Source organism: Hyla sarda, unplaced genomic scaffold (genome assembly GCF_029499605.1).
Source record: "Hyla sarda isolate aHylSar1 unplaced genomic scaffold, aHylSar1.hap1 scaffold_516, whole genome shotgun sequence".
NCBI lineage: Eukaryota > Metazoa > Chordata > Amphibia > Anura > Hylidae > Hyla > Hyla sarda.
In genome coordinates this window covers 63,870-87,321 of record NW_026610527.1, presented here as the reverse complement: position 1 = coordinate 87,321, position 23,452 = coordinate 63,870, and the positions used below count along the sequence as shown (strand labels likewise).

General features: G+C 41.9%; 1 protein-coding gene across 5 annotated transcripts in view; it reads left to right on the top strand.

The window, feature by feature from the left end:
• SERGEF (secretion regulating guanine nucleotide exchange factor) overlaps positions 1-23,452 on the top strand; it is a 136,323-nt gene that overhangs the window by 102,978 nt on the left and 9,893 nt on the right. For 2 of the 5 annotated variants that reach the window (XR_008878985.1, XR_008878987.1), the window contains 3 exons: positions 84-120; positions 9,148-9,343; positions 9,892-10,046. Coding sequence is in view for 2 of the 5 variants with exons in the window: in XM_056553981.1 (XP_056409956.1) it covers positions 84-120; positions 9,892-10,047 (193 nt within the window). In the remaining 3 variants the exon portion in view is untranslated. Of the gene's footprint in view, positions 1-83; positions 121-9,147; positions 9,344-9,891; positions 10,048-23,452 lie in introns of those variants that run through there. The other 3 variants (XM_056553981.1, XM_056553979.1, XR_008878986.1) reach the window with 2 other exon arrangements.

Below are 23,452 nucleotides of genomic sequence, written 5' to 3'. Positions count from 1 at the left end.
AACCAGGTTTATAAAATAATTTTGCAATAAAATGTTCCCCAAACAATTCATCCAATGTGAAGTTTTTTTCTTTTGCTCCACAGATTGCGTGTGGGTCAGAACATAACCTGGCATTATGTGGTAAGTCTCCTGTTACCCCTCAATAGCAGCCATTTTTATTCTTCTGTAATTCATGTTCTAATAACCCAATCCAAGCATCAGATCTCTCCATTGATGAGGATTTTGGAGTTCATTTATGCTGGTCCTTGCACAGGTTACTGACGAATGTGACGTCCCTGATATTGGAGAAAGTGTGAGCCCTACGTCAGCCATAAGAGATGGTGTTGTTATACTGAGGGTTCCATCAACTAATGACCCTTGTTAGAAACATGTAATAGCAGAAGGACTAGAAACTCTGGGATCCCCAAACACAGAAATGTTACCATAAGTAACTGAGACCATCTGCAGCTCAGTCTGGCCTCCTATGGAATATTCTAGATAGACCTTCTATACAACACTTTGTGCAGCCATAGTCCTAGAGCATATCTTTAATGAGGAAAGATGAACTTTTATTAATGCTTCAGTGGGCATTTGCCATTAGTGTTGTAGGTGGACAGTGCTGGGTACAGGCCAGGTCCAGCAAACAATATAACTTCTGCGGAGAGATGAAATTCTCCACCCCATCATGTACACAATTGCACAAGAGCTAGAAGGGGCCCATCATATGCCAGTCTGAAGGCTTGTAGTCCTTATGCAGCAGGAGTTTACTCTTTTTATTTAGAAAACCTCGACTTTTATATTTCAGACTAATGAATTCCTCATTTTCAGAATAGAATAGAAGTGCACTTGTGATACAGACAAATCTGGGATTGTACACTGTGTGTTTACACCTAAACTTACTTTACCCAATGTAACAATGTCAGCTCTTAATCTATACTATTTACCCTATTTTGAAACCTCTATCATCGTATAGTATCAAAGTATGCATCGTGGGTAAATGTTACCATGTATTAATTGGGCAGACTAGATGGACATTACAAAGTTCTACTCTGGAGACTTAGTTCTTTAAAGGCCACTTATCTTCATCTGGAGCTGGTTGACTGTATGCCCAATAGACACATAGTTACATAGTTACATAGTTAGTACGGTCGAAAAAAGACATATGTCCATCAAGTTCAACCAGGGAATTAAGGGGTAGGGGTGTGGCGCGATATTGGGGAAGGGATGAGATTTTATATTTCTTCATAAGCATTAATCTTATTTTGTTCCAGGAATGTATCTAATCCTGTTTTAAAGCTGTTAATTGTTCCTGCTGTGACCAGTTCCTGAGGTAGACCGTTCCATAAATTCACAGTCCTCACGGTAAAGAAGGCGTGTCGCCCCTTGAGACTAAACTTTTTTTTCTCCAGACGGAGGGAGTGCCCCCTCGTCCTTTGGGGGGGTTTAACCTGGAACAGTTTTTCTCCATATTTTTTGTATGGGCCATTAATATACTTATATACGTTTATCATATCCCCCCTTAAACGTCTCTTCTCAAGACTAAACAATTGTAACTCCTTTAATCGCTCCTCATAGCTAAGATGTTCCATGCCCCATATTAGTTTAGTCGCGCGTCTCTGCACCCTTTCCAACTCCGCAGTGTCCCTTTTATGGACAGGTGACCAAAACTGAACAGCATATTCCAGGTGAGGCCGTACCAATGCTTTATAAAGGGGGAGTATTATGTCCCTGTCCCTTGAGTCCATGCCTCTTTTGATACATGACAATATCCTGCCGGCTTTGGAAGCAGCAGCCTGACATTGCATGCTATTCTGTAGTCTGTGATCTACAAGTACACCCAGATCCTTCTCTACCAGTGACTCTGCCAGTTTAATCCCCCCTAAGACATACGACGCTGCAGGTTATTAGTACCCAGATGCATAACTTTACATTTATCCACATTGAACCTCATTTGCCAAGTGGATGCCCAGACACTTAGTCTATCCAAGTCATCTTGTAACTTATGCACATCCTCTATAGACTGTACCGTGCTACAAAGCTTGGTGTCATCTGCAAAGATAGAAACAGAGCTGTTAATACCATCCTCTATATCATTGATAAATAAATTAAACAACAGCGGTCCCAGTACTGAACCTTGGGGTACACCACTAATAACCGGGGACCAATCAGAGTACGAATCATTGACCACCACTCTCTGGGTACGATCCATGATCAGTGTTCAATCCAGTTACAAACTAAAATTTCCAAACCCAAAGACCTTAACTTACCTGTCAGACGTCTATGAGGGACAGTATCAAATGCTTTAGCAAAATCCAGAAACACTATATCCACAGCCATTCCTCTGTCAAGGCTTCTACTCACCTCTTCATAAAAGCAAATTAGATTGGTTTGACAACTTCTATCCTTAGTAAACCCATGCTGGCTATCACTTATAATACAATTATCCCCTATGTATTCCTGTATGTAATCCCTTATAAGTCCTTCAAACAATTTACCCACAATGCACGTTAAACTTACCGGTCTATAGTTTCCTGGGGAAGACCTAGAGCCCTTTTTGAAGATTGGCACCACATTCGCCTTGCGCCAGTCCCTTGGCACAATACCAGACACCAGAGAATCTCTAAATATCATGAACAGGGGTACAGATATTACTGAACTTACCTCTCTAAGAACTCTTGGGTGTAGTCCATCCGGTCCTGGGGATTTGCTTACATTTATATCACTTAACTTACCTTGTACCAACTCTACATTAAGCCAGTTCAGTACATTACATGATGTGTTACCAGCACTGACCTGTACATGATGTGTTACCAGCACTGACCTGTACATGATGTGTTACCAGCACTGACCTGTACATGATGTGTTACCAGCACTGACCTGTACATGATGTGTTACCAGCACTGACCTGGCCAATGTCAGCTCCTTCTTCCATAGTGTATACAGAACTAAAGAACCCATTCAGTAGCTCCGCCTTCTCTTGATCGCCTGTGACAACCTCCCCATTATCATTATTAAGGGGTCCTACATGCTCTGTCCTTGGTTTTTTTGCATTTATATATCTAAAAAAATATTTGGGATTAGTTTTGCTTTCTTTGGCCACCTGTCTCTCATTTTGAATTTTTGCTGTTTTTATTACATTTTTACAGATTTTATTAAGCTCCTTGTACTGTTTAAATGTTATCGCTGACCCATCAGATTTGTATTTTTTGAAGGCTATTTTTTTGCTGTTTATTGCTCTTTTAACATCATGTGTCAGCCATGTAGGATTTAGTTTCAATCGTTTATATTTGTTCCCCTTTGGTATATATTTAGCTGTATAGTTATTTAGAGTTAATTTAAAAATGTCCCATTTACCTTCTGTATCAGTATTTGAGAACACCTCCCCCCAGTCTATGTCCTGTAGTGCAGCCCTCAGCCCAGGGAAATTTGCCTTTTTAAAGTTATATGTTTTTGCCTTCCCCGCCTGTCTTTGTTTTCTACATTTTAAGTCAAAAGTAACTATATTGTGGTCGCTATTACCAAGGTTTTCCCGCACAGTTACATTACCAACCAGCTCTGCGTTGTTGGAAATGATCAGATCCAACAAGGCATCACTTCTTGTTGGGTCCTCCACAAACTGGCCCATAAAATTATCCTGCAATAAATTTAGGAATTGTCGCCCATTTGTAGTTTTAGCCAACCCCGGACCCCAATCTATATCTGGATAGTTAAAATCTCCCATTATTACCACTGTACCTGCCCGGGCGGCCCTCTCTATTTGTTTATGAAGCCGAACTTCTATCTCTTCAGTGATATTAGATGGTCTGTAGATTACCCCAAATATTATTTTTTCAGTATTTCCCTCCTTTTGTAATTCTACCCACAATGATTCCACATCCTCAGAATCATCACACACTATGGCATCGTTCACACTGACTTTCATACCACTTCTTACATACAGACAGACTCCACCACCTTTTCTGTTCATTCTATCCTTGCGAAACAATGTAAACCCCTGCAGATTGACAGCCCAGTCATGCGAGGAGTCCAGCCATGTCTCAGTGACCCCAACTATACCACCAGCCATGTCTCAGTGACCCCAACTATATCACCAGCCATGTCTCAGTGACCCCAACTATATCACCAGCCATGTCTCAGTGACCCCAACTATATCACCAGCCATGTCTCAGTGACCCCAACTATATCACCAGCCATGTCTCAGTGACCCCAACTATATCACCAGCCATGTCTCAGTGACCCCAACTATATCACCAGCCATGTCTCAGTGACCCCAACTATATCACCAGCCATGTCTCAGTGACCCCAACTATATCACCAGCCATGTCTCAGTGACCCCAACTATATCACCAGCCATGTCTCAGTGACCCCAACTATATCACCAGCCATGTCTCAGTGACCCCAACTATATCAATATGTTCCTCCAGTATCAAGGCCTCAAGCTCCCCCATTTTATTTGCTCGGCTTCTGGCATTTGTGAACATACACTTTACATTTCCATCCTTTATGTTATTGGGGTTAATGGGATTCAAGGGTGTAAGTTTTATTTTCCTATGAAGCCTATTCCTATTAACTATTCTAACCCCTCCCTCCGCTCCACCCCCAGGTACATTTATAATTCCCACCTCTCTATCTACACTATCTTCCCCCTCTTTGCTGTAGGTTCCCTCCCCCCAAGTCCCTAGTTTAAACACTCCTCCACCCTTCTAGCCATCTTCTCCCCAAGCAAAGCTGCACCCTCCCCATTGAGGTGCAGCCCGTCCCTACGGTAGAGCCGGTAACCGACAGCGAAGTCAGCCCAGTTCTCCATGAACCCAAACCCTTCCTTCCTACACCAGCTTCTGAGCCACTTGTTTACCTCCCTGATCTCCCGCTGCCTCTCTGGTGCGGCTCGTGGTACTGGTAGTATTTCAGAAAAGACTACCTTGGAGGTCCTTGCCTTAAGCTTGCGGCCTAAGTCCCTGAAATCATTTTTAAGGACACTCCACCTACCTCTTACTTTGTCATTGGTGCCAATATGTACCATGACTGCTGGGTCCTCTCCAGCCCCGCCCAACAACCTGTCAACCCGATCCGCGATGTGCCGAACTCGTGCGCCAGGCAGACAGCACACTGTTCGGCGATCCCGGTCTTTGTGACAGATTGCCCTGTCTGTCCCCCTAATAATTGAGTCCCCCACCACTAGTACCTGTCTGGCCTGCCCTGTACTCCTCCCTCCCTCCTTACTGGAGCAGACACCCCCCTGGCGGTCAGAGGCGGTATCCTGCTGCAGTTCTGCTAGCTCTGTAATGGCATCCCCCTCATCTGCCAAGCGGGCAAACTTGTTGGGGTGTGCCAGTTCAGGACTAGCCTCCCTGACACTTTTTCCCCTACCCCTCTTTCTAACTGTAACCCAGCTAACTGCCTGACTGTCCTGCAACTCCGTCCCACTGTCCTCCCCCACCTCTATTCCCGAGAGTGCCTGCTCAGTGAGCAGGAGACTCCTCTCCATGTTGTTAATGCTTCTCATTGTTGCCAGTCGCCCCTCTAGATGCAGGATCTGGGCTTCCAAACGGACAACTAGCACACATCTCGCACAACAATATGCACCCTCAAACTGTTGTTCAAGGATTGCATACATTGAACAGGATGTACATTGGACTGCATTTTCCAACATGGAGGCCATCTAATTATGGGGATTTCACAAAAAAAAACAGACAGTCAAAATGACACTTAAAATTTTTTGTAGACCTTGTGGGTTCAAAAATGAAAACTCACAGCGATCTCAACCTCCTGCTTTCAAACTCCAGTTTTTGAAACTCCTCTTTCACGCCCCCTCTTACACAGCAACACTCAAAAAGAGCAAGCAAGCAAGACACGTGTTGGACTACCCCAGATGTTCTTCTTTTGGTCGTGTATTGAGACGAGGACTAAGAAGGATCCAAAGGGGGGATTTGTCTTCACAACATTTTTCATATTAAAATTAAAGTTTAAATTCTGTATAATGTGTTGACACTTTTGCTGCCAAGACAATTTCCATCCTTTTCATAAACAAAAATTAAACAAGCTATAAATAAAAAAAAAATCACTTTATACCCCTTCATCCCTGATTGACAGTGAGCAGGAAGCCGAGCCCTGTTTCCAAATCTCATTGCTGCGCTGTGTATGCAAAAGGTGCAGAAAAACAGGGCTCGGATTCTAGCTGTTGGTTAGTCAGAGACAGGAGGGGAACACAGAGGATCCAAACGGATTGGGGATGTCTCTTTTGCATGAGAGATTAAAACCATTTTTCTATGTTATGGACGAACAGACATATATAAATATAAAAGGTTCCATGTATCAACTTGTCCTGATCTAATAAGGTCAGCAATGTGAATTGTAGCAGACAGATTCCCTATAAAAGTCTCTTCAAAGTAACTAGTGGGACAATTTTAACCAAAAAAGAATGCATATAACCTGTCTTATTAATCATTGTGTGGTATGTATACATGTAGAGCTGTCAATCACTGTGGAGGAGGGGCAGGACTCTCAGGCTCTATAGTGTGTATAAATTTAGAGCTGTCAATCACTGTGGAGGAGGGGCAGGACTCTCAGGCTCTATAGTGTGTATAAATTTAGAGCTGTCAATCACTGGAGGAGGGGCAGGACTCTCAGGCTCTATAGTGTGTATAAATTTAGAGCTGTCAATCACTGTGGAGGAGGGGCAGGACTCTCAGGCTCTATAGTGTGTATAAATTTAGAGCTGTCAATCACTGGAGGAGGGGCAGGACTCTCAGGCTCTATAGTGTGTATAAATTTAGAGCTGTCAATCACTGGAGGAGGGGCAGGACTCTCAGGCTCTATAGTGTGTATAAATTTAGAGCTGTCAATCACTGTGGAGGAGGGGCAGGACTCTCAGGCTCTATAGTGTGTATAAATTTAGAGCTGTCAATCACTGTGGAGGAGGGGCAGGACTCTCAGGCTCTATAGTGTGTATAAATTTAGAGCTGTCAATCACTGTGGAGGAGGGGCAGGACTCTCAGGCTCTATAGTGTGTATAAATTTAGAGCTGTCAATCACTGTGGAGGAGGGGCAGGACTCTCAGGCTCTATAGTGTGTATAAATGTAAAGCTGTCAATCACTGTGAAGGAGGGGCAGGACTCTCAGGCTCTCTATAGTATGTATACATGTAGAGCTGTCAATCACTGCAGGGGAGGAGGGACGGGACTCTCAGGCTCTCTATAGTGTGTATACATGTAGAGCTGTCAATCACTGTGGGGGAGGGACGGGACTCTCAGGCTCTCTATAGTATGTATACATGTAGAGCTGTCAATCACTGTGGAGGAGGAGGGACAGGACTCTCAGGCTCTCTATAGTGTGTATACATGTAGAGCTGTCAATCACTGTGGAGGAGGAGGGACAGGACTCTCAGGCTCTCTATAGTGTGTATACATGTAGAGCTGTCAATCACTGCAGGGGAGGAGGGGCAGGACTCTCAGGCTCTCTATAGTGTGTATACATGTAGAGCTGTCAATCACTGTGGAGGAGGAGGGACAGGACTCTCAGGCTCTCTATAGTATGTATACATGTAGAGCTGTCAATCACTGTGGGGGAGGAGGGACAGGACTCTCAGGCTCTCTATAGTGTGTATACATGTAGAGCTGTCAATCACTGTGGAGGAGGAGGGACAGGACTCTCAGGCTCTCTATAGTGTGTATACATGTAGAGCTGTCAATCACTGTGGGGGAGGGACAGGACTCTCAGGCTCTCTAGTATGTATACATGTAGAGCTGTCAATCACTGTGGGGGAGGAGGGACAGGACTCTCAGGCTCTCTATAGTGTGTATACATGTAGAGCTGTCAATCACTGTGGGGGAGGAGGGACAGGACTCTCAGGCTCTCTATAGTGTGTATACATGTAGAGCTGTCAATCACTGTGGGGGAGGGACAGGACTCTCAGGCTCTCTATAGTGTGTATACATGTAGAGCTGTCAATCACTGTGGGGGAGGGACAGGACTCTCAGGCTCTCTATAGTGTGTATACATGTAGAGCTGTCAATCACTGTGGAGGAGGAGGGACAGGACTCTCAGGCTCTCTATAGTATGTATACATGTAGAGCTGTCAATCACTGTGGAGGAGGAGGGACAGGACTCTCAGGCTCTCTATAGTGTGTATACATGTAGAGCTGTCAATCACTGTGGGGGAGGGACAGGACTTTATGTAGACATCCTGTACTTTTTACGTGTGGAATTTGATGCAATGGTTTAAGTTCAGGAATTTTTGCCCGTTTTGTGTCTGAATCCATAAATAACCCAGCAGTAGATTCCTATTGGCTGTAAACCATGAGTCCTGCGGTGACGGCTGCAGAACGAACAGAAGCCGCTCACTGAGCCGATCAAGAAAGAAATGTGAATGGGGCATTAAACATGAATGAGACAAAACGGTGTGAGGCCGAGCGCGGCCACCACATTATTAGAGCTGGCACCGTTGAACATGGCCAGGGACATTGATTTCATGGCAGCCATAATCCTCTGAATGTCCCTCACCACATGAGGCTGTTTGTACAGCTGTGGCATCGGCCAATAGGATCCACCTGTGGCCACCAAAACCAACAGGAGGAGAAGCCCCTTTTCTGGATGGTTCCAGTCATCGGGACTGCAGGAAATGATGATGTGTATATTAAGTCGCAGTTCTGACCTGCGGGGGAGCACGCTGTATGTCAGATGCCAGACGTGTCCATAGTTCATAAAGCTCTACACTAATGAAAGCCATTTAGGGCTGATGACGATTGTGTCCATTCTGTAGAGCAGAGTTAGTTTTCAGCCTTGTGCCAAGTATCAGTAATCTTATTCCTGACACCTCTGGGCACTGTAGTGTTTACAGCTGCCACATGTAGGAGGCCCAAGACCCATGTGTGGCCCCATCTAATACCTAGAGCTTTACGCTTTGTAGGTCATAGTAACAGTCACAACCCAGGTTTTATTTTTTTCCAGAAGTATTTTGGGAAAACTGCTCTTATTTCTTGTTAGGCAGTTTTAATACAGCTGCATTCACATCACAATTTCACCATATGTGACTGGTATAAGGTAGCACCCTCTCTAAAAGGGTTGGCGATATTGCTGAATATTGCCGTGACCTCCTTTAAAAGCCTGAACAGTGTCAATTGTGGCCATGTTTGGTTAATTTCCAGCACATATATCTTTACCTTGCAGGACTTAAAAGCACAGCAGACCAGGAAATAGTCTGAATGTAATCACTAGATGACTAGTGAATGGCGCCATGGACAGTATGCAGCAATATACCAGTCACGTATGGTGAAATCATAATGTACACTTTTATCTAAAGACAAATCCGCCTCTGATGGCTCCTGTGATCTTCTTTGCTTTGGCATCTGCCTGGCACATATTGGTAAGGTTCATTTTGTCATTTATATCATCCCTTTTAATGTATGACCCTCTTTGTTCTTCATTACATTCCAAACGTATCATGGTGTCATCTAGTCCTGGCTATTAGAGCTTGGTCACTTTGGATGTGATATTAGGGCCCTAAGTCTGTGGTAGAGTCATGCATGTGGCTAAAAGCCACCTAAGCCGTCCTGGTCAGACTAAAGCTTGCAGACCATAGAGGGGCTGATTTACCCCCCCCCCCCCCCCCACCAGCGCAGTCGATCACTGCAGGACGCACCCTGCAGTGGGGGCCAGCGGAGGATTGGCGACAGGTGAGTGCACGTGCTTCTATTTTTCCATCTCACCCAAGCTATCATAGAATGTCAGGGATGTGAAGGGTTCGGCCCGTTCTTCCTCAGAGGGACAATGCCTCATTTGTTTTTATTCTTGCATTTTTACTTTATTGAATGATTTTCTCTAACTATTTTCATTGCTTCCTTCTTCCTGTAATAAATAATAAGCGCTGCTTCCTGTCATTCCTGTGCCAAGCCGCTTTTCTTGTGTATTTAGGGAACACAGTTTATTCCTGGGGATGGAACGAGCACGGAATGTGTGGAAATGGCGGTGAAGACAACGTCTCTGCTCCCACAGCAGTCATCCTCCCCATGTCCTGCAGAGTGGAGCTGATCGGGTGCGGGGCCGGACACTCCATGGTTCTGTGCACAGGTCAGGACACTTTTCACATTGACACATTGAGACTAGGTGAGGTGTGAATAGAATGACATATTAATACAACCCTAAAGACCCCAAACACATTGGAGAAAACTCAGCCATGGTATCACCCCTCCCTGCCAACCCTAAAGACCCCGAACACATTGGAGAACACTCAACCATGGTGTCATCCGTCCCCACCAACCCTAAAGGCCCCAAACACATGGAGAACACTGTCATGGTTTCATCCGTCCCTACAAACCCTAAAGACCCCAAACACATTGGAGAAGAGCACCCCAGCCTAGACCTGAGTGCCTGGAAGTGGCCTGTGTGTGGACACTGAAACAAGCCACAGACTGTGTTGCATAGTGATAGCTTGTGATGTAGAGAGTATCTCTGCTTGCTGTGATGTATAGAGGGTACCTTTTCTTGCTGTGATGTATAGAACTTAGCTCTGTTTGCTGTGATATATAGAAATTACCCCTGCTTGCTATGATGTATAGAGAGTACCTCTGCTTGCAGTGATGTATAGAGAGTACCTCTGCTTGCTGTGATGTATAGAGAACCTATGCTTGCTATGATGTATAAAGAGTACCTCTGCTTGCTGTGATGTATAGAGAGTACCTCTGCTTGCTGTGATGTATAGAGAGTACCTCTGCTTGCTGTTGTGTACGCAGGGCACTTGCACAGCTGTCTTCTCTCCAGTTGTTCTGTGGACAGGGCTTTAAGGCTTAGACCCAGGGGGTTGACTCATTATAATTCCACATTAACAAAAAAGATCTGACCCTTTTCTGGGCGAGTGTTTCAGGTCAGGGTTAGATGTTCTGTCTTGGTCGGGTCAGTGGAAAACACATTAGAAATAGCTCTGACTGAAATATCTGACTGGGAAATCTCACCGCCTCAGTCCATTACCTTCTCTAGGGTCCAGTGTCATCCAAGGCGATAGCTTACTTAATATATATTAGAAAAAAGAGACAATCGTCAAACACCTAAGAGAAAAAAGGGTTAAATTCTCAAAGATATCTCCTCAGTAATGGTGAGATTATCATAGACATCACACTGATCAGTAATGGTGAGATTATCATAGACATCACACTGATCAGTAATGGTGAGATTATCATAGACATCACATACAGTGCACTGATCAGTAATGGTGAGATTATCATAGACCTCTCATACAGTGCACTGATCAGTAATGGTGAGATTATCATAGACCTCTCATACAGTGCACTGATCAGTAATGGTGAGATTATCATAGACATCACACTGATCAGTAATGGTGAGATTATCATAGACATCACACTGATCAGTAATGGTGAGATTATCATAGACCTCTCATACAGTGCACTGATCAGTAATGGTGAGATTATCATAGACATCACACTGATCAGTAATGGTGAGATTATCATAGACATCACATACAGTGCACTGATCAGTAATGGTGAGATTATCATAGACATCACATACAGTGCACTGATCAGTAATGGTGAGATTATCATAGACATCACACTGATCAGTAATGGTGAGATTATCATAGACATCACACTGATCAGTAATGGTGAGATTATCATAGACATCGCACGCAGTGCACTGATCAGTAAAGGTGAGATTATCATAGACATCACATACAGTGCACTGATCAGTAATGGTGAGATTATCATAGACATCACACTGATCAGTAATGGTGAGATTATCATAGACATCACATACAGTGCACTGATCAGTAATGGTGAGATTATCATAGACATCACACACAGTGCACTGATCAGTAATGGTGAGATTATCATAGACATCTCATACAGTGCACTGATCAGTAATGATGAGATTATCATAGACATCTCATACAGTGCACTGATCAGTAATGGTGAGATTATCATAGACATCACATACAGTGCACTGATCAGTAATGGTGAGATTATCATAGACATCACACTGATCAGTAATGGTGAGATTATCATAGACATCACATACAGTGCACTGATCAGTAATGGTGAGATTATCATAGACATCGCACGCAGTGCACTGATCAGTAATGGTGAGATTATCATAGACATCACATACAGTGCACTGATCAGTAATGGTGAGATTATCATAGACATCACATACAGTGCACTGATCAGTAATGGTGAGATTATCATAGACATCACATACAGTGCACTGATCAGTAATGGTGAGATTATCATAGACATCACACTGATCAGTAATGGTGAGATTATCATAGACATCACACTGATCAGTAATGGTGAGATTATCATAGACATCTCATACAGTGCACTGATCAGTAATGGTGAGATTATCATAGACATCACACTGATCAGTAATGGTGAGATTATCATAGACATCACATACAGTGCACTGATCAGTAATGGTGAGATTATCATAGACATCACATACAGTGCACTGATCAGTAATGGTGAGATTATCATAGACATCACACTGATCAGTAATGGTGAGATTATCATAGATATCACACTGATCAGTAATGGTGAGATTATCATAGACATCACATACAGTGCACTGATCAGTAATGGTGAGATTATCATAGACATCACATACAGTGCACTGATCAGTAATGGTGAGATTATCATAGACATCGCACGCAGTGCACTGATCAGTAATGGTGAGATTATCATAGACATCGCACGCAGTGCACTGATCAGTAATGGTGAGATTATCATAGACATCTCATACAGTGCACTGATCAGTAATGGTGAGATTATCATAGACATCACATACAGTGCACTGATCAGTAATGGTGAGATTATCATAGACATCACACTGATCAGTAATGGTGAGATTATCATAGACATCACACTGATCAGTAATGGTGAGATTATCATAGACCTCTCATACAGTGCACTGATCAGTAATGGTGAGATTATCATAGACATCACATACAGTGCACTGATCAGTAATGGTGAGATTATCATAGACATCACATACAGTGCACTGATCAGTAATGGTGAGATTATCATAGACATCACACTGATCAGTAATGGTGAGATTATCATAGACATCACACTGATCAGTAATGGTGAGATTATCATAGACATCTCATACAGTGCACTGATCAGTAATGGTGAGATTATCATAGACATCACACTGATCAGTAATGGTGAGATTATCATAGACATCACACTGATCAGTAATGGTGAGATTATCATAGACATCACATACAGTGCACTGATCAGTAATGGTGAGATTATCATAGACATCACATACAGTGCACTGATCAGTAATGGTGAGATTATCATAGACCTCTCATACAGTGCACTGATCAGTAATGGTGAGATTATCATAGACATCACACTGATCAGTAATGGTGAGATTATCATAGACATCACATACAGTGCACTGATCAGTAATGGTGAGATTATCATAGACATCACATACAGTGCACTGATCAGTAATGGTGAGATTATCATAGACATCACACTGATCAGTAATGGTGAGATTATCATAGACATCACACTGATCAGTAATGGTGAGATTATCATAGACATCGCACGCAGTGCACTGATCAGTAAAGGTGAGATTATCATAGACATCACATACAGTGCACTGATCAGTAATGGTGAGATTATCATAGACATCACACTGATCAGTAATGGTGAGATTATCATAGACATCACATACAGTGCACTGATCAGTAATGGTGAGATTATCATAGACATCACACACAGTGCACTGATCAGTAATGATGAGATTATCATAGACATCTCATACAGTGCACTGATCAGTAATGGTGAGATTATCATAGACATCACACTGATCAGTAATGGTGAGATTATCATAGACATCTCATACAGTGCACTGATCAGTAATGGTGAGATTATCATAGACATCACACTGATCAGTAATGGTGAGATTATCATAGACATCACACTGATCAGTAATGGTGAGATTATCATAGACATCACATACAGTGCACTGATCAGTAATGGTGAGATTATCATAGACATCACATACAGTGCACTGATCAGTAATGGTGAGATTATCATAGACATCACACTGATCAGTAATGGTGAGATTATCATAGACATCACACTGATCAGTAATGGTGAGATTATCATAGACATCTCATACAGTGCACTGATCAGTAATGGTGAGATTATCATAGACATCACACTGATCAGTAATGGTGAGATTATCATAGACATCACATACAGTGCACTGATCAGTAATGGTGAGATTATCATAGACATCACATACAGTGCACTGATCAGTAATGGTGAGATTATCATAGACATCACACTGATCAGTAATGGTGAGATTATCATAGACATCACACTGATCAGTAATGGTGAGATTATCATAGACATCTCATACAGTGCACTGATCAGTAATGGTGAGATTATCATAGACATCACACTGATCAGTAATGGTGAGATTATCATAGACATCACATACAGTGCACTGATCAGTAATGGTGAGATTATCATAGACATCACATACAGTGCACTGATCAGTAATGGTGAGATTATCATAGACATCACACTGATCAGTAATGGTGAGATTATCATAGACATCACACTGATCAGTAATGGTGAGATTATCATAGACATCACATACAGTGCACTGATCAGTAATGGTGAGATTATCATAGACATCACATACAGTGCACTGATCAGTAATGGTGAGATTATCATAGACATCGCACGCAGTGCACTGATCAGTAATGGTGAGATTATCATAGACATCGCACGCAGTGCACTGATCAGTAATGGTGAGATTATCATAGACATCTCATACAGTGCACTGATCAGTAATGGTGAGATTATCATAGACATCACATACAGTGCACTGATCAGTAATGGTGAGATTATCATAGACATCACACTGATCAGTAATGGTGAGATTATCATAGACATCACACTGATCAGTAATGGTGAGATTATCATAGACATCACATACAGTGCACTGATCAGTAATGGTGAGATTATCATAGACATCACATACAGTGCACTGATCAGTAATGGTGAGATTATCATAGACATCACACTGATCAGTAATGGTGAGATTATCATAGACATCACACTGATCAGTAATGGTGAGATTATCATAGACCTCTCATACAGTGCACTGATCAGTAATGGTGAGATTATCATAGACATCACATACAGTGCACTGATCAGTAATGGTGAGATTATCATAGACATCACATACAGTGCACTGATCAGTAATGGTGAGATTATCATAGACATCACACTGATCAGTAATGGTGAGATTATCATAGACATCACACTGATCAGTAATGGTGAGATTATCATAGACATCTCATACAGTGCACTGATCAGTAATGGTGAGATTATCATAGACATCACACTGATCAGTAATGGTGAGATTATCATAGACATCACACTGATCAGTAATGGTGAGATTATCATAGACATCACATACAGTGCACTGATCAGTAATGGTGAGATTATCATAGACATCACATACAGTGCACTGATCAGTAATGGTGAGATTATCATAGACATCACACTGATCAGTAATGGTGAGATTATCATAGACATCACACTGATCAGTAATGGTGAGATTATCATAGACATCTCATACAGTGCACTGATCAGTAATGGTGAGATTATCATAGACATCACACTGATCAGTAATGGTGAGATTATCATAGACATCACACTGATCAGTAATGGTGAGATTATCATAGACATCACATACAGTGCACTGATCAGTAATGGTGAGATTATCATAGACATCACATACAGTGCACTGATCAGTAATGGTGAGATTATCATAGACATCACACTGATCAGTAATGGTGAGATTATCATAGACATCACATACAGTGCACTGATCAGTAATGGTGAGATTATCATAGACATCGCACGCAGTGCACTGATCAGTAATGGTGAGATTATCATAGACATCACATACAGTGCACTGATCAGTAATGGTGAGATTATCATAGACATCACATACAGTGCACTGATCAGTAATGGTGAGATTATCATAGACATCACACTGATCAGTAATGGTGAGATTATCATAGACATCACACTGATCAGTAATGGTGAGATTATCATAGACATCTCATACAGTGCACTGATCAGTAATGGTGAGATTATCATAGACATCACACTGATCAGTAATGGTGAGATTATCATAGACATCACATACAGTGCACTGATCAGTAATGGTGAGATTATAATAGACATCACATACAGTGCACTGATCAGTAATGGTGAGATTATCATAGACATCACACTGATCAGTAATGGTGAGATTATCATAGACATCTCATACAGTGCACTGATCAGTAATGGTGAGATTATCATAGACATCACATACAGTGCACTGATCAGTAATGGTGAGATTATCATAGACATCACACTGATCAGTAATGGTGAGATTATCATAGACATCACATACAGTGCACTGATCAGTAATGGTGAGATTATCATAGACATCACATACAGTGCACTGATCAGTAATGGTGAGATCATAGACATCACATACAGTGCACTGATCAGTAATGGTGAGATTATCATAGACATCACATACAGTGCACTGATCAGTAATGGTGAGATTATCATAGACATCGCACGCAGTGCACTGATCAGTAATGGTGAGATTATCATAGACATCGCACGCAGTGCACTGATCAGTAATGGTGAGATTATCATAGACATCACATACAGTGCACTGATCAGTAATGGTGAGATTATCATAGACATCACATACAGTGCACTGATCAGTAATGGTGAGATTATCATAGACATCACATACAGTGCACTGATCAGTAATGGTGAGATTATCATAGACATCACATACAGTGCACTGATCAGTAATGGTGAGATTATCATAGACATCTCATACAGTGCACTGATCAGTAATGGTGAGATTATCATAGACATCACATACAGTGCACTGATCAGTAATGGTGAGATTATCATAGACATCACATACAGTGCACTGATCAGTAATGGTGAGATTATCATAGACATCGCACGCAGTGCACTGATCAGTAATGGTGAGATTATCATAGACATCACATACAGTGCACTGATCAGTAATGGTGAGATTATCATAGACATCTCATACAGTGCACTGATCAGTAATGGTGAGATTATCATAGACATCACACTGATCAGTAATGGTGAGATTATCATAGACATCACACTGATCAGTAATGGTGAGATTATCATAGACATCTCATACAGTGCACTGATCAGTAATGGTGAGATTATCATAGACATCACATACAGTGCACTGATCAGTAATGGTGAGATTATCATAGACATCACATACAGTGCACTGATCAGTAATGGTGAGATTATCATAGACATCACATATAGTGCACTGATCAGTAATGGTGAGATTATCATAGACATCACACTGATCAGTAATGGTGAGATTATCATAGACATCTCATACAGTGCACTGATCAGTAATGGTGAGATTATCATAGACATCACACTGATCAGTAATGGTGAGATTATCATAGACATCTCATACAGTGCACTGATCAGTAATGGTGAGATTATCATAGACATCACATACAGTGCACTGATCAGTAATGGTGAGATTATCATAGACATCGCACGCAGTGCACTGATCAGTAATGGTGAGATTATCATAGACATCACATACAGTGCACTGATCAGTAATGGTGAGATTATCATAGACATCACATACAGTGCACTGATCAGTAATGGTGAGATTATCATAGACATCACATACAGTGCACTGATCAGTAATGGTGAGATTATCATAGACATCTCATACAGTGCACTGATCAGTAATGGTGAGATTATCATAGACATCACACTGATCAGTAATGGTGAGATTATCATAGACATCACACTGATCAGTAATGGTGAGATTATCATAGACATCACATACAGTGCACTGATCAGTAATGGTGAGATTATCATAGACATCACATACAGTGCACTGATCAGTAATGGTGAGATTATCATAGACATCACATACAGTGCACTGATCAGTAATGGTGAGATTATCATAGACATCACATATAGTGCACTGATCAGTAATGGTGAGATTATCATAGACATCACACTGATCAGTAATGGTGAGATTATCATAGACATCTCATACAGTGCACTGATCAGTAATGGTGAGATTATCATAGACATCACATACAGTGCACTGATCAGTAATGGTGAGATTATCATAGACATCACACTGATCAGTAATGGTGAGATTATCATAGACATCACATACAGTGCACTGATCAGTAATGGTGAGATTATCATAGACATCTCATACAGTGCACTGATCAGTAATGGTGAGATTATCATAGACATCACATACAGTGCACTGATCAGTAATGGTGAGATTATCATAGACATCACACTGATCAGTAATGGTGAGATTATCATAGACATCACATACAGTGCACTGATCAGTAATGGTGAGATTATCATAGACATCACATACAGTGCACTGATCAGTAATGGTGAGATTATCATAGACATCACACTGATCAGTAATGGTGAGATTATCATAGACATCACATACAGTGCACTGATCAGTAATGGTGAGATTATCATAGACATCGCACGCAGTGCACTGATCAGTAATGGTGAGATTATCATAGACATCACATACAGTGCACTGATCAGTAATGGTGAGATTATCATAGACATCACATACAGTGCACTGATCAGTAATGGTGAGATTATCATAGACATCACATACAGTGCACTGATCAGTAATGGTGAGATTATCATAGACATCACATACAGTGCACTGATCAGTAATGGTGAGATTATCATAGACATCACATACAGTGCACTGATCAGTAATGGTGAGATTATCATAGACATCGCATACAGTGCACTGATCAGTAATGGTGAGATTATCATAGACATCACATACAGTGCACTGATCAGTAATGGTGAGATTATCATAGACATCACACTGATCAGTAATGGTGAGATTATCATAGACATCACACTGATCAGTAATGGTGAGATTATCATAGACCTCTCATACAGTGCACTGATCAGTAATGGTGAGATTATCATAGACATCACACTGATCAGTAATGGTGAGATTATCATAGACATCACATACAGTGCACTGATCAGTAATGGTGAGATTATCATAGACATCACATACAGTGCACTGATCAGTAATGGTGAGATTATCATAGACATCACATACAGTGCACTGATCAGTAATGGTGAGATTATCATAGACATCGCACGCAGTGCACTAATCAGTATTGGTGAGATTATCATAGACATCACATACAGTGCACTGATCAGTAATGGTGAGATTATCATAGACATCACATACAGTGCACTGATCAGTAATGGTGAGATTATCATAGACATCGCACGCAGTGCACTGATCAGTAATGGTGAGATTATCATAGACATCACATACAGTGCACTGATCAGTAATGGTGAGATTATCATAGACATCACATACAGTGCACTGATCAGTAAAGGTGAGATTATCATAGACATCACATACAGTGCACTGATCAGTAATGGTGAGATTATCATAGACATCTCATACAGTGCACTGATCAGTAATGGTGAGATTATCATAGACATCACACTGATCAGTAATGGTGAGATTATCATAGACATCACACTGATCAGTAATGGTGAGATTATCATAGACATCACACTGATCAGTAATGGTGAGATTATCATAGACATCACATACAGTGCACTGATCAGTAAAGGTGAGATTATCATAGACATCACATACAGTGCACTGATCAGTAATGGTGAGATTATCATAGACATCACATACAGTGCACTGATCAGTAATGGTGAGATTATCATAGACATCTCATACAGTGCACTGATCAGTAATGGTGAGATTATCATAGACATCGCACGCAGTGCACTGATCAGTAATGGTGAGATTATCATAGACATCGCATACAGTGCACTGATCAGTAATGGTGAGATTATTATAGACTTCTCATACAGTGCACTGATCAGTAATGGTGAGATTATCATAGACATCACATACAGTGCACTGATCAGTAATGGTGAGATTATCATAGACATCACATATAGTGCACTGATCAGTAATGGTGAGATTATCATAGACATCACACTGATCAGTAATGGTGAGATTATCATAGACATCACATACAGTGCACTGATCAGTAATGGTGAGATTATCATAGACATCGCACGCAGTGCACTGATCAGTAATGGTGAGATTATCATAGACATCACATACAGTGCACTGATCAGTAATGGTGAGATTATCATAGACATCACATACAGTGCACTGATCAGTAATGGTGAGATTATCATAGACATCACACTGATCAGTAATGGTGAGATTATCATAGACATCACATACAGTGCACTGATCAGTAAAGGTGAGATTATCATAGACATCACATACAGTGCACTGATCAGTAATGGTGAGATTATCATAGACATCACACTGATCAGTAATGGTGAGATTATCATAGACATCGCACGCAGTGCACTGATCAGTAATGGTGAGATTATCATAGACATCTCATACAGTGCACTGATCAGTAATGGTGAGATTATCATAGACATCTCATACAGTGCACTGATCAGTAATGGTGAGATTATCATAGACATCTCATACAGTGCACTGATCAGTAATGGTGAGATTATCATAGACATCTCATACAGTGCACTGATCAGTAATGATGAGATTATCATAGACATCTCATACAGTGCACTGATCAGTAATGATGAGATTATCATAGACATCACATACAGTGCACTGATCAGTAATGGTGAGATTATCATAGACATCTCATACAGTGCACTGATCAGTAATGGTGAGATTATCATAGACATCGCACGCAGTGCACTGATCAGTAATGGTGAGATTATCATAGACATCGCATACAGTGCACTGATCAGTAATGGTGAGATTATTATAGACTTCTCATACAGTGCACTGATCAGTAATGGTGAGATTATCATAGACATCACACTGATCAGTAATGGTGAGATTATCATAGACATCACATACAGTGCACTGATCAGTAATGGTGAGATTATCATAGACATCGCACGCAGTGCACTGATCAGTAATGGTGAGATCATAGACATCACATACAGTGCACTGATCAGTAATGGTGAGATTATCATAGACATCACATACAGTGCACTGATCAGTAAAGGTGAGATTATCATAGACATCGCACGCAGTGCACTGATCAGTAATGGTGAGATTATCATAGACATCACATACAGTGCACTGATCAGTAATGGTGAGATTATCATAGACATCACACTGATCAGTAATGGTGAGATTATCATAGACATCACATACAGTGCACTGATCAGTAATGGTGAGATTATCATAGACATTGCAAACAGTGCACTGATCAGTAATGGTGAGATTATCATAGACATCACATACAGTGCACTGATCAGTAATGGTGAGATTATCATAGACATCACATACAGTGCACTGATCAGTAATGGTGAGATTATCATAGACATCACATACAGTGCACTGATCAGTAATGGTGAGATTATCATAGACATTGCAAACAGTGCACTGATCAGTAATGGTGAGATTATCATAGACATCACATACAGTGCACTGATCAGTAATGGTGAGATTATCATAGACATCGCACGCAGTGCACTGATCAGTAATGGTGAGATTATCATAGACATCTCATACAGTGCACTGATCAGTAATGGTGAGATTATCATAGACATCTCATACAGTGCACTGATCAGTAATGATGAGATTATCATAGACATCTCATACAGTGCACTGATCAGTAATGGTGAGATTATCATAGACATCTCATACAGTGCACTGATCAGTAATGGTGAGATTATCATAGACATTGCACACAGTGCACTGATCAGTAATGGTGAGATTATCATAGACATCTCATACAGTGCACTGATCAGTAATGATGAGATTATCATAGACATCTCATACAGTGCACTGATCAGTAATGGTGAGATTATCATAGACATCGCATACAGTGCACTGATCAGTAATGGTGAGATTATCATAGACATTGCACACAGTGCACTGATCAGTAATGGTGAGATTATCATAGACATCGCATACAGTGCACTGATCAGTAAAGGTGAGATTATCATAGACATCGCACTGATCAGTAATGATGAGATTATCATAGACATCGCACGCAGTGCACTGATCAGTAATGGTGAGATTATCATAGACATCACATACAGTGCACTGATCAGTAATGATGAGATTATCATAGACATCACATACAGTGCACTGATCAGTAATGGTGAGATTATCATAGACATCACATACAGTGCACTGATCAGTAATGGTGAGATTATCATAGACATCGCACTGATCAGTAATGATGAGATTATCATAGACATCACATACAGTGGCACTGATCAGTAATGGTGAGATTATCATAGACATCATGGTGCCCCCTGTAATGTTCAGAACTAGGGTACACCTCATACAGGACTATATTGTGGGCTCATACTGCCTCCCCCCCCCCCCCCCCCACATTACCATAAACAAAGGTTCGGTTTTGTCTTCTCCAGATAATGGAGGAAGGCTCCATTCACATCTCGTTTTTTACATACGGGTGCTGGATCCAGCTGGGGGAGGGGAAAACCGGGTGCTCCCGTACCCCAGCCAGATCAGCCCGTAAATCCATTTACTATAATGAGCCAACCGAAGTCAAACGGGGACTCCAGTCGGCTCAATTTTGACCCGTATCCAGTTTTGTGACCGGACCTAAAACCGTAGTACACTACGGTTTTAGGTCCGGCACCCGTATGTAAAAAACCAGATGTGAATGCAGCCGAACAGATGATAAATCCTGCAAAGCAATGACTCTTCTTCATTTCTGTTACGCCGAGCGCTCCGGGTCCCCGCTCCTCCCCGGAGCGCTCGCAACATCCTCGCATTTGCAGCGCCCCGGTCAGACCTGCGATGCGCATCCCGGCTCCTGTACCCGACTCGCTCTCCGTCGGTCTTGTCCCGGCGCGCGCGGCCCCGCTCCTTAGGGCGCGCGCGCGCCGGGTCTCTGCAATTTAAAGGGCCACTGCGCCACTGATTGGCGCAGCTGGCTTAATTAGTGTGTTCACCTGTGCACTCCCTATTTATACCTCACTTCCCCTGCACTCCCTTGCCGGATCTTGTTGCCATTGTGCCAGTGAAAGCGTTTCCTTGTGTGTTCCTAGCCTGTGTTCCAGACCTCCTGCCGTTGCCCCTGACTACGATCCTTGCTGCCTGCCCTGACCTTCTGCTACGTCCGACCTTGCTCTTGTCTACTCCCTTGTACCGCGCCTATCTTCAGCAGTCAGAGAGGTTGAGCCGTTGCTGGTGGATACGACCTGGTTGCTACCGCCGCTGCAAGACCATCCCGCTTTGCGGCGGGCTCTGGTGAATACCAGTAGCAACTTAGAACCGGTCCACCAGCACGGTCCACGCCAATCCCTCTCTGGCA